Source organism: Galeopterus variegatus, unplaced genomic scaffold (genome assembly GCF_000696425.1).
Source record: "Galeopterus variegatus unplaced genomic scaffold, G_variegatus-3.0.2 Scaffold3890, whole genome shotgun sequence".
NCBI classification, from domain to species: domain Eukaryota; kingdom Metazoa; phylum Chordata; class Mammalia; order Dermoptera; family Cynocephalidae; genus Galeopterus; species Galeopterus variegatus.
Window position 1 is genome coordinate 221,773 of NW_007730001.1, and position 12,473 is coordinate 234,245.

The 12,473-nt window shown below is 36.6% G+C and overlaps 1 protein-coding gene across 2 annotated transcripts in view; it reads right to left on the reverse strand.

Annotated features, from left to right (window-relative positions):
- The window catches only part of LOC103601806 (zinc finger protein 717-like), a 38,126-nt gene extending 26,854 nt beyond the window's left edge, over nucleotides 1-11,272 (reverse strand). For both annotated transcript variants that reach the window (XM_008586222.1, XM_008586223.1), the window contains exon 1: nucleotides 11,087-11,272. In XM_008586222.1, coding sequence (XP_008584444.1) covers nucleotides 11,087-11,230 — 144 coding nt within the window. In that variant the 5' untranslated portion in view covers nucleotides 11,231-11,272. The remainder of the gene's footprint in view (nucleotides 1-11,086) is intronic.
- Nucleotides 11,273-12,473: the final 1,201 nt, after the last annotated feature.

Here is a 12,473-nt window from a genome sequence, read left to right on the forward strand (position 1 = left end):
AAAAGTGACTTCAAGTCCTTCTCTGTGATTGCACTCAGATTGTTCCTGAGCACGTTCAGAAAACTCTGATTTCCACAAAAGATATTCACCTCCACTAAGACAGGCGTTTGCTATATTTTTCCAATCTGCTGGTGGGAGAGCTTCAACCACCATTGTCTCAAGTAAGCTTAAATTAAAGGGACCCATAGGCCCATACTTCATATCAGCAGTTTTTAGTTCCTTCAGTTTTAAAACAGAGTGGTTGATACTCCCATACTGCTTGTCCCACTGCATTAAAAGACTCAGTAACAGGATAACATCTCTAACCCTAGAAGCCATCTTCCCCTCTCTCCCATCTCATTAGGAGAGCCTTCTGTAAAGGAGACATTTGACAGGCACGGCATAAGATAGGATAGGGTATGTCTGAGGCACCTTGGGGCCATGGGAACATGGAGACAATGCCTTTGAATACCTTTTATGATTTCAATGTCAGGACTTCATCAGATTGTCAAAAGCCAAGAAAAAGTCAGGGGACTCAACAGCCAAAGGAGGGCATGGAGGAAATCGCTCGGCAGGAGGTGACTCCACCTCACTATTTCCTCTTTATCCTCTATCTCTTCAATGTATTCCCCAATCCAAGGTATTTCAACAACATCAGTGGGTGAAGAAAGTATATCAGGAACTTCAATAGGTTTAGAGACAGTTAAGACTGCAGGGGCTTTAGAAGCCTCATGGACAGGATGCCCATGAACAGTCTCTGATCAAATTCCATAAAGAAAAAGTGTCCGCAGGGACTTTAGAAGGACCCACAGTACAATAATGTTCTCGGAGCCATCTCCCAACATGCTCCCAAGTTTCAATATTGACTGTCCCTTCTATAGGAAAGCAGGGGCAGACTCCTTGAGTGTGACGTAAAAATTTTTCTAACTGAATGAAGACCTTGCAGCCCCAATCTTTAAGCATAGATTTCAAAGCTTGGAGAAAGAGATCCTGCTCTTTGCTCCCTCCTTGCCAAGTTAGTTTTACTCTTGACTATATGCCTTCACTCCTAAACAGAATAGGTTCACACCCTAAAACATGAAGTTTCCCTCACCTGTTTCCAAGAACTTTTTCCATACTCAGGTCCCTGTTTAGGCACCACTTGTTGTTGACCAGTACCCAAGGGGAGATGGTGGGGACTTGAAGAAACACACTTATGGGATCAGGAAAGCTACACAGGCTGATGATCTGTGAAGCATCCTAGTTTATTTTAGGTTCCTTTTTATAAGCCAGTGGAAAGAACAAATTGTACTGATTGAATAATGTCTGGTACAAAGCTATTTATAGAACATCTTCAGCTGTCATGGTGCTTGAAGATTCACAGCTAACTACTTATCAAAAAAATAAGAGAATAAGTTTCACATTTACAGAGCAAGAGCATAAGTTTCTTATTTACAAACGTCTCAGGGTCCTGTATCCAATCAAGCCTCAGACCTCAAGGTGTGGGAGAAGGGTGAAGCAGGAAAAATGGGAAGCCAGTCAGGCTGGCTTCTTCCCTAGAATAGAAAGGACTTTGTCAGCTTGCTATTCAGTACCTCACAACTCATTTGTATCACTTTGTGGGGATCTATTTCATTTAATATTGATCTGATCTTAATGATTTCTATCTACTACTTTTTTGTTGAGTTGTTTTTATTTTTCTAGTTCTTTTAGGTGCAGTGTTCAATTATTTATTTGCAGCCCTTCTATTCCTCCAATATAAGCATTTATCATGATAAGTTTCCCTCAGTACTGCTTTTGCAGTATCCCACAGGTTTTGGTATGATTTGTCTTTGTTTTCATTACTTTCAAGAAATTTTTTGATTTTCTGTTTAATTTCTTCTTGGACCCATAGGTCATACAGGAGATTGTTGTTTAATTGTCATGTATTTGTAAACTTTCCAGAGTTTCCTCTGTTATTCCTTTCTAGTTTAAATCCATTGTTGTCAAAAATATATAAATGAAATAATTTCAATTTTATAAAACCTTTTTGAGCCTTAATTTGTGACCTAACATGTGGTGCATCCTGGAGCATGTTCCTTGTGCTGATGAGAAAAATATATATGCCGTGGTTGCTGGATGAAATGTTTTGTAGATATCTGTCAAGTCCAACTGGTCTAAACTGCAGTTGAAATCATGTGTTTCTGCTGATTTTTCACCTAGATGATCTGTCCTATGAAGACAGGGGAACTCAGGTCCCCATCTATTGTAAAATTAGAGTCTCTTTCTTTAAGTCTAATAGCATTTGCCTTAGTTATCTGGGTACTCCAAAGTTGGATGAATATATATGTATTATTAGTATGTCTTCTTACTGGGTAGATCCCTTTATTGTTAATCCAGTCAGTGTGTGTCTTTTGAGGGGAGTGTTTAATCCATTTATATTGAGTTACTATTTAAATATGTTGACTTACTCCTGTCATTTTGATTTTTCTTTGGATGTTGTAAATACCTTTTGTTCCTTTATTTCCATTTTATCATTTGTCTTCTGTGTTTGTTGTTTTTTTGAGGTGGTTAGATAGAAGTTTTTTTCTCTTTAACATTAGCATTTTTGTTGTATTAAGGGGTTTTATTCTTTCTTTTGTATTCATGGTAACGATTATTGTTGTTCATATATGAGATGCATTACTCCCTTCAGAATATCTTGTAAGGCTGGTCATGTGGTGGTGATCTCCCATAGTATTTGTTTTTGTTAGAAATATATTATCTCTCTCATTTCCAAAAGATAGACTTGCTGGGTATAGTAGTCTTTGATGGCAAATTTTGTCTTTTATTTTGAATATATCACCCTATTATCTTCTTGCCTTTAGGGTTTCTGATGAAAAATCTGTTGTTAGTCTGTTGGTGGCTCTCTTATAGGTAACCTGATGTTTTTGCCTATTACTTTTAAGATTCTCTTTGTCTTTGAGATTTTCAAATTTCATTATAATGTACCTTGCAGAGGAAGTTTTTGGATTGAATTGGTTCTGGGATCTTCAAGCCTCCTCTACCTGAAAATCCATTCTCTCCCTAAATCTGGGAAATTTTCTGCTTTTATTTAAATTGAATATACTTTCAATGCCTTTTCCTTTTTCCTCCCCTTCGGGAACATCCATCATTTGGATGTTTGTGTGGCTTCAGGTTCTCTGCTTGTTCTCCTTGACTTTTTTTTTTTTTAATTCTTTTTTACTTTCTTTCTTTCTATCTTTCTATCTTTTTTTGTTTGTTTGTTTGTTTGGTCCACTGTGTTATTTTGAAAAGGCTGTATTCAAGATCATGAATTCTTTCTTCTGCTCATTGTGGCAGGCTGTTAAAGCTCTTAGTTGTGTTTCAAATTTCATTTAATGACACTTCCAGTTACATGAGTTCTGCTACAATCTTTTTTTAGAGCAACAGTTTCTTTGTACATTTCCTCCTCCAGATTCTGGATACTTTTCTCATTTGGCTGTGCTTTCTGAGTCATCTTCTAACTCAATGAGTTTCCTTGGGATTGTTGCTTGAAATTCCTATTCAGTCATTTCAAGGACTTCCTGCTCTATATGGTCTGGTACATGAAAATTATATTCCTTTGGTAGTGTCATAAGTTTTACTTCTCATATTTCTACTATCTCTATATTGGTCTCTAATTGCCTGGTAGAGCAGTTGTTTTTTCCTAATACCCCAGAGTGGGCTTTGAGGACAGGGAGTTCCTTTTGTTGATGTGTTTTATACTGACTACTGAATGGTTGGTTTAGTACTGGTTTCAGGTAGATTCAGTAGTGTAGTCTCCATGTAGGCACTTTCATAAAATTCAGTCTTGGAATTGTACATGGGTACAAAAAAATTATAAAAAATCTCAAGAAAAGTTTTTAAATATTTTGAAGTAAATAAAAGTGAAAAGGTGACTCATCTAAATTTGTGGAATGCAGAAATAGGAATCCTTTCAAAACAATTACAGTATTGAATGCATATATTTTAAAAAAGAAACAGCTAAAGTCAATAAGCTAAGTTTGTATCTTTGGGAACTAGAAAAAAAGAAAGAAAATTAAAAGGAAGCAGAAAAAAATTAGCGAAAAAAAAATTAACAAAGAAATTGAGAGAAAATTGTCAACAAAAGAGTTAATTCCCCAAAAAGATCAATAAGATTGATAAGCCTACAACTAAGTGAACTAAAAACATAATGACACAAAACACATATTACTAATATCAGAAATGAAAAAGAGAAAATCACTACAGAGCCTATGAACATTAAAAGAAATAAATACTATGAACTACACTGAGCACAAATTTGATAAACTAGATGAAATTGACCAACTCCTTGAAAGACACAATTTCCTTAAAACTTGCAAACACTAAAACGTAGTATTAGAATAGGACTATTTCTATTATGAAAACTGAGAAGAAAAAAAATAACTTCAAAACAGAAAGCACCTGGGTCCAATGTGTTTACTGGGGAATTCACTGAAACATTTATTTGTTTTCAATTTTATTTTTATTTTTATTTCTTAAAGATGGCTGGTAAGGGGATCTTAATCCTTGACTTGGTGTTGTCAGCACTATGTTCTCCCAAGTGAGCCACAGGCCAGCCCCATCCAAACATTAAAAAGAAGAAATTATACCAACTCTCTACCATCTATTTCAGAGAATAAATGGTCAGATACCTCACAACATATTCTACAAGCACAACACTAAATACCAAAACCAGACAAAGATATTACAATGAAAAAGTAGAAACCATTATTGCACATGAAGATACAAATATCACCAAGAAAATATTCAAAAACCTAATCAAACAATGTTCACAAAGAATTATGCACCACAACCAAGTAGTATTTACAACGCAAGGCTTGTTCAGTACTTGAACATCAATTAATTTAATCCTTCACATCAAAACACCACAAACAAAGAAATTAGATAGTATATCAACAGATTCAGAAAAAGCCTTGGACAAAATACAGCACCCATTCATCATAAAAACTCTCAGTCAATTGGAAATAGAGGGGAACTTCACAACTTGATAAAGACTATCTACAGGAAACTGTAGTTAACATTAGTATTCATGATGAAATACACAAAGCTTTCCCAGAAAATCAGGAACAAGGCAAGAATGGGCCCTCTCACCTCTCTCAACATTACACTAAAAGTACTTCATACTACAATAACAGAAGAAAATGAAATAAAAGATTACAAACTTGGAAAAATAAATCAATAAAATTGTCTTTGACTGCATCTGATAGGAGTATCTGTGTAAAAAATTCTAGTAAATAAATGAAAAATCTCCAGCAATTAATAAGCTATTGCAGCAAGATTGCAGGACACAAGGTTAGTAAACAAAATTTTATCACGTTTCAACATACCAGCAATGACCAAGTAGAATCTTGAATAAAAAACACAATACTATGTGTCAGAACCTCAAAAAGTGAAATAGTTGCAAATCATCTACATCATAAGAAATTAACATGAAGAATACATAATAAAAAAGTCTTCCACAGCTATATGACAACAAAAAAAATAACGTGTTTAAAAAACAAGCAAAGGAAGGGGCTAGTAGCAATATGGCAGACGTATATCTACCCCTTTTAATAACTAGATTAAGTACAATTAGTCTAAATATTCTGCTTACAGCAAAAACTACTGATAGGAAAGTAAGACCCAACAATATGCTATCAAGAGACATACACTTTAAATAAAAAGACACAAAGAGACTGAAAGTTAAAAAATTAAATTAAAAAATACTACACAAACACTAATTATGAAAAGCTTTAGTGGAAATATTAATACTAGATAAAAGAAGCTTCAGCACAAAATATACTACCAGAAATAAATGGAGAACTGAAGGATATCGGACACACTATTGTCTCCAATAGCATGGAAAATGAAAAAGGTATCTCACCCTCTCAGGGGTCTGCCAAAGGAGACTTCTGTGAACAATGGGAAAAGTGCTACCTGGTCTCTTCTCTCTGTCACTAAGAAAATATGAGAAGAGAGACAAATTAAAGAGGCTGGCTGGCCAGATCACTAAGATGGTTAGAAACAGATTTGATTACACCATGGTCAAGGGTTTGGATCCCCACATAGAGCATCCATCAATAAATAAATAAGTAACAATAAAACNAGTATATCAACAGATTCAGAAAAAGCCTTGGACAAAATACAGCACCCATTCATCATAAAAACTCTCAGTCAATTGGAAATAGAGGGGAACTTCACAACTTGATAAAGACTATCTACAGGAAACTGTAGTTAACATTAGTATTCATGATGAAATACACAAAGCTTTCCCAGAAAATCAGGAACAAGGCAAGAATGGGCCCTCTCACCTCTCTCAACATTACACTAAAAGTACTTCATACTACAATAACAGAAGAAAATGAAATAAAAGATTACAAACTTGGAAAAATAAATCAATAAAATTGTCTTTGACTGCATCTGATAGGAGTATCTGTGTAAAAAATTCTAGTAAATAAATGAAAAATCTCCAGCAATTAATAAGCTATTGCAGCAAGATTGCAGGACACAAGGTTAGTAAACAAAATTTTATCACGTTTCAACATACCAGCAATGACCCAGTAGAATCTTGAATAAAAAACACAATACTATGTGTCAGAACCTCAAAAAGTGAAATAGTTGCAAATCATCTACATCATAAGAAATTAACATGAAGAATACATAATAAAAAAGTCTTCCACAGCTATATGACAACAAAAAAAATAACATGTTTAAAAAACAAGCAAAGGAAGGGGCTAGTAGCAATATGGCAGACGTATATCTACCCCTTTTAATAACTAGATTAAGTACAATTAGTCTAAATATTCTGCTTACAGCAAAAACTACTGATAGGAAAGTAAGACCCAACAATATGCTATCAAGAGACATACACTTTAAATAAAAAGACACAAAGAGACTGAAAGTTAAAAAATTAAATTAAAAAATACTACACAAACACTAATTATGAAAAGCTTTAGTGGAAATATTAATACTAGATAAAAGAAGCTTCAGCACAAAATATACTACCAGAAATAAATGGAGAACTGAAGGATATCGGACACACTATTGTCTCCAATAGCATGGAAAATGAAAAAGGTATCTCACCCTCTCAGGGGTCTGCCAAAGGAGACTTCTGTGAACAATGGGAAAAGTGCTACCTGGTCTCTTCTCTCTGTCACTAAGAAAATATGAGAAGAGAGACAAATTAAAGAGGCTGGCTGGCCAGATCACTAAGATGGTTAGAAACAGATTTGATTACACCATGGTCAAGGGTTTGGATCCCCACATAGAGCATCCATCAATAAATAAATAAGTAACAATAAAACAAAGATGTTCAATTTTCAAACAAAATTTAAAGGGAATGTATAGGAGCAAAAACTTGCTGATTTTGAAGTAAAACTACATTTTTTTTTTTTTTAAAGATGACCAGTAAGGGGATCTTAACCCTTGACTTGGTGTTGTCAGCACCACGCTCAGCCAGTGAGCAAACCGGCCATCCCTATATGGGATCCGAACCCGTGGCCTTGGTGTTATGAGCACCGCACTCTCCCGAGTGAGCCACAGGCTGGCCTGTAAAACTACTTTTTGATCCAAGTTTTTTCCAATAAAATATTTTCAAAGACACAAACTACTTCGTGGAAAGAATCACAGTGTTTTGTAAAAAAGTATATATTTCCAGTATTTCAAGTACCATAGGGTATGATACATAGACAGTGCCTGATAAACAATAAAACTTCTTAAGAAATAGCTGCCTCACAGAGAAGGGGAGGCCAGAGAAAAAAAGGCACAGAGGTAGCATTGGTATAATGGATTACAGTACACTGAAAGCCTCTGCTTCTTAAAGAGGTACACAGGGACTGGCCCATGGCTCAGTTGGGAGAGCATGGTGCCAACACCACCAAGGTTAAGGGTTAAGATCCCCTTACCAGCCATCTTAGAAAAACATTTTTTTTAAAGATGTACACAGGGTAATTTCTTGTATCAAAAGGGCAAAATTAGAAAAAAAATTTAACAGTGTCATTGAATTTTCAACCACTATAACCTAAAATAGGCAAAGAATTGGTCAACTGTACACGCAGGCATTTAAAAAAATGCAGTGTAGAAGCAGGAGGCATCTTTCCAGTGACCAACACAGGGCCCTAATCAAAGAACTGAACCAGGTGCCCAGTGGGCACAACTAACGGTGCAGACCAGGGTCTGCAGGGTGCCCCCCTTACCAACCACTCTGTCTAAAGGGAAGTTCCTACATGTTTATGAAATTCTCCTCACTGTGAGCTGGCCACATGTCAAGCAGATGAAGATAACAGGCCACTGGACATGACTTAGTTGGGTTTTCAGTCAATTTTATAACAGTAGAAGATTTCTAGGGCTCGAGAGGGGCAAAGTATATTTTCCATGTGGTAGAAACTTGTGGCCAGAGAGCAAACTGTGGCCTATTAAAGATTGCTGGATATTCTTATTATTCCTCTTATTGAGAGGTGGAATCTAATAGCCTTCCTCTTGAATCAGGGCCAGTCTTAGTGATGTGCTTGACTAAGAGAACGTGGTGGGAAACATGCTTTGGTATCTGAGTGGACATAACAAATAGTCTCTTCCTGGGCCTCTTGGACACTTGCCCTGGAGAAGGCTGACAAACCTGATTACCCTGAGACTGCCAGGCTATGAGAAAGTCCACCTGGACACAAAGAGAGAGCCAGATGTCTGCCAAATGTTCCCAGGCACTAGTGTTCTTCCACATGAGACCAGACACATCATGCAGCAGCCAACCCACACTGCCATTTTACAGTCTTAACCACAACATTCCAAAATAGAGTGAGGAAGAAATTCTTATTCTAAGTAACTAAGTTTTGTGACACTTTGTTACACAGCTGATCACTGGAACACCAAAAAGTCATTAGAGACCATAGACAGTACTTTGAATGCAACAGGAAGCATTTAGGTTCACATTGAAAATTAGGTTCAAAATAAATAAAGCCAGCATTTCACATCTTATGTTACATCTCAAACTCTAATTGAGAATGTCAACTTTCAGTTAACTAGTTTGTCACTTTTCTTTCCTAACCAACTGTTAGCTATGGTTCTAGTGTTTAAACATACTGGTGGCATATTCACAGCCATTTTCTCATTCATTTCTAAGTGATAACTAAAATAGAATAAAATACAACATGAAAGAAAGTTTAAAAACATGACAAGTCTACTTGAACTAGAAACAGTAAGAAAAACTACACATAGAATCACTGACATAAATTTATAGAAGCAAAATTTACAAATTATGAAAACCTGCAATTTCTGTTTTTATTCTTCACATGCCTTTTTATTGGTTCTTCATCAATGTCCCACTAACTCCTGAAGGCTATCTCCCCACAGACTCTTAAGGATGTCACCACAGTTGCTGCTTAGAAGTACATGTCATCAAGGTTGAAACTCATCACCCAGGAAACATGCACTTCAGGTTTTTACAAGAATATTTCCAACAGAACAAAGTTATTGGTTTTATAAGTACCAACATCTTCCCATATACAGGCAGTGTATACAGTAATCAGAATAAAATGAAAAGAACAAGCAAACAAAAGTTACAAGAATGGACACCACAAAGGATTAGACACAAGAAACAGGGCAAAGTCCAGGAAACATCCCATTTCACTGGCTTGGATTATAGTGATAAGACATGTAAGAGAAAAGAAGTAGACGTCATTTTCATTTTTGATTCACTGACCTTAAGGTAACTTTTGAATAGCTACAAAAAGCCATCAACAGCGAGTTCAACGTATGATCCAAGGAAAAGAGGAGAAGTAGTAAAGGGAAGAAGCTAAAGAGAACCAAGAGTGCAAGCTAGAGAAAACTGAATCAGTCAAGAAGAGCATGATGAGAAGAATAGCACCCAGAATGAAGCACTTTGATGAGCTATGTCCAGAAGAAGAAAGGAGAAGAATTCAGAAGAAAAGAAAGAAAACTATCAGTAAGGGAATAAGGGAAACTAACTACCTAAAACAGAAGAATTTCCAGGAGAATATCATGGACAGCAGTTTCAAATGTGGCAGAAGATTCAAGTTAGAAATAAGACTACAGGGGGCCGGCACGGTGGCGCACTGGATAGTGCGCCGCTTGGGAAGCGCGGCGGCGCTCCCGCCCGAGGGTTCGGATCCCACATACAGACCGGTTCCCGCTCACTGGCTGAGCGAGGCGCGGGAGCAACACTGAGGGTTGCGATCCCGTTGCCGGTCCCCGGTCCGGTGCGGGGGCGACACTGAGGGTTGTGATCCGTTGCCGGACACGGAAAAAAGACAAAAGACAAAAAAAAAGAAAAAAGACTACAGAATAGGCACTGGATTTCACTGTAATTTAAGTGATAATTCCACATTTTATTCACGAATCAAGTACAATCTTCCAAACCTGTACACAAACCAAAGAACATGTGAGGAAAGCCATACTGAATCAACAGCCTCAATCACGACACCAGGTCACTAAAGCTGTCTTTGCCATCCAGGTAAAGCTAATATGAGAACTGCCCAGCTGAATACACCCAACATGTCGATCTACAGAACTTCAAGAAAATAAAATGGCCTGATATTTTAAACCATTGCATTTTGATTTGTTCTTACACAGCAAAGGCTAAATGATACATGTAAACCCCCAGAACTCAGTATATTTTAACAAAATTATGTGGGTGAGCAAGTCTTAAATTACATCAAAGCTTACAGTCTGCTTACTCAGCAACATGTGCCTTAGCACTCGCTAACCATTGCTAATAACACATAACTCGCTAATCCACTGTGGAAAGCTATGTGTTTATTTCCAGGTTGGCTGCCAAAAACTTTTTAATAGAGATGGTATTTCAGAATTTAGTGCCAATAAACCCCCATATCCCATGAGAATTTGGCTTATTCTCTTCTCAGGTTTCATTCCAATCATGGAAAAATAAGTGTCTGCCTTTTTGACGTGACAGCAGAGAGACCAGGGACAAGTTTTTACTCAACTTACATGATTCTGAAGTCTTATATTTTGCTATATGTACATGCAAACTTTACCTTACATATGTACATTTCCTTCAAGCTGAGGTTTCTACTTTTCCATTTTAATTCATGCTCCTCTTCATACCCAGGTAACACGGTGAAAAAAATGAGGAATAAATAAAGAAACAACTCACTGGAGATTTATCCATCTTCTCTTGCTCTTGGAAATGCATAGTGCAGTCTGGCAGCTTAGCTGGGAGAGGAGGGAATGGAGTGGAATAAGGAGAGAACTGTTGTGGCTTGACCCTGGATTCTCCTGCACCAAACTCTCTAGGCATTAGCTGGAAAAAATTAACAACAAAAAAGAAAGCCTCCCAGTGAGACAACAATCCTTTATAGTCAATAAGGTGCGACAAAGACCCATTAAACATACATCTGCAAGTACATTAATTGGTACACATTAGACACACAATTTATTTTGGGGTTAATGAAAACATACATTACCTATTGATTTAGCAAGAATCATTGTTACCTAAACATATAACTTAATCATTTAAACCAAAGAAAAACACATTGTGTCACTACTAAAACTAACGTTATGGGAATATACACAGGCTATATAAACAATTTTCACATTAATATAATGACTCCACACACGACTCTAGATAAGTGTTTCCACAACAACACATCTTATTTCTATGTACCTAAATATCTGTAAAATACACATCTTGCAACCCAACATCTTTTGCCCATGATTATATAGGTAAAAAATGTACATTATGTATATTTCTTTTAGTACACTATTCCAGCAATGTTAGCCAGTGATGGATTTCCCTGCACCCAAACCTTCATGTAGTATACTTTGACAATGAACTGGGCTTTGCTATGTGACTTGCTTTGGCCAAGGGCACATTAGCAAATGTCATACAAACAGAAGTTTCACAGGTACTGGCCACCCTGTTTGCCTTCTTAAATACAATCATAGTGTGAGGAAGCCTAGGGCTACACTTTTGGAGACACAGGGCCCAGCCAAGAGTCAGCACAAACCACAAGATATGTTAGTGAAGCCACCTTGAACCAACCAGCTTCAGTCAAGCCACCAGGTGACTAAAGCCGGACTGCCATACTAAACACACCCAAAATGTGGATTCTTAGAACTTCAAGAAAATAAAATCACTGGGTATTTTAAGCCATTTGGGTTTTGATTTATTCCTTATATGGCAAATGCCAAATGATACATCTACACCCCTAGAGCTCATTGTGGTTTGAATAAAATTATGTGGTAGAGAATGCCTTAAATTACATGTCAAATACAATCTATATACTTTCACAACCACAGGGAGAAGTTTTGAAAATTACAGTGAATGTCAACTAAGAGGACTTCACTGAGGTTCCAGGCCATGTGAACCACAAAATGCAATTGTTTTCACATTAGTAAACTATGGTGTAAGATTTTCTGGTTTTTGTTTTCTTTTGATTTAATATCACGGAGAAGTTGTTTACTTTAAAAACGTAAAAAGGATTTGTTTCTTATAAGTAAGTAGTGACCTGTACCAGGGTACTTTCAAATTTTGTGGAAAA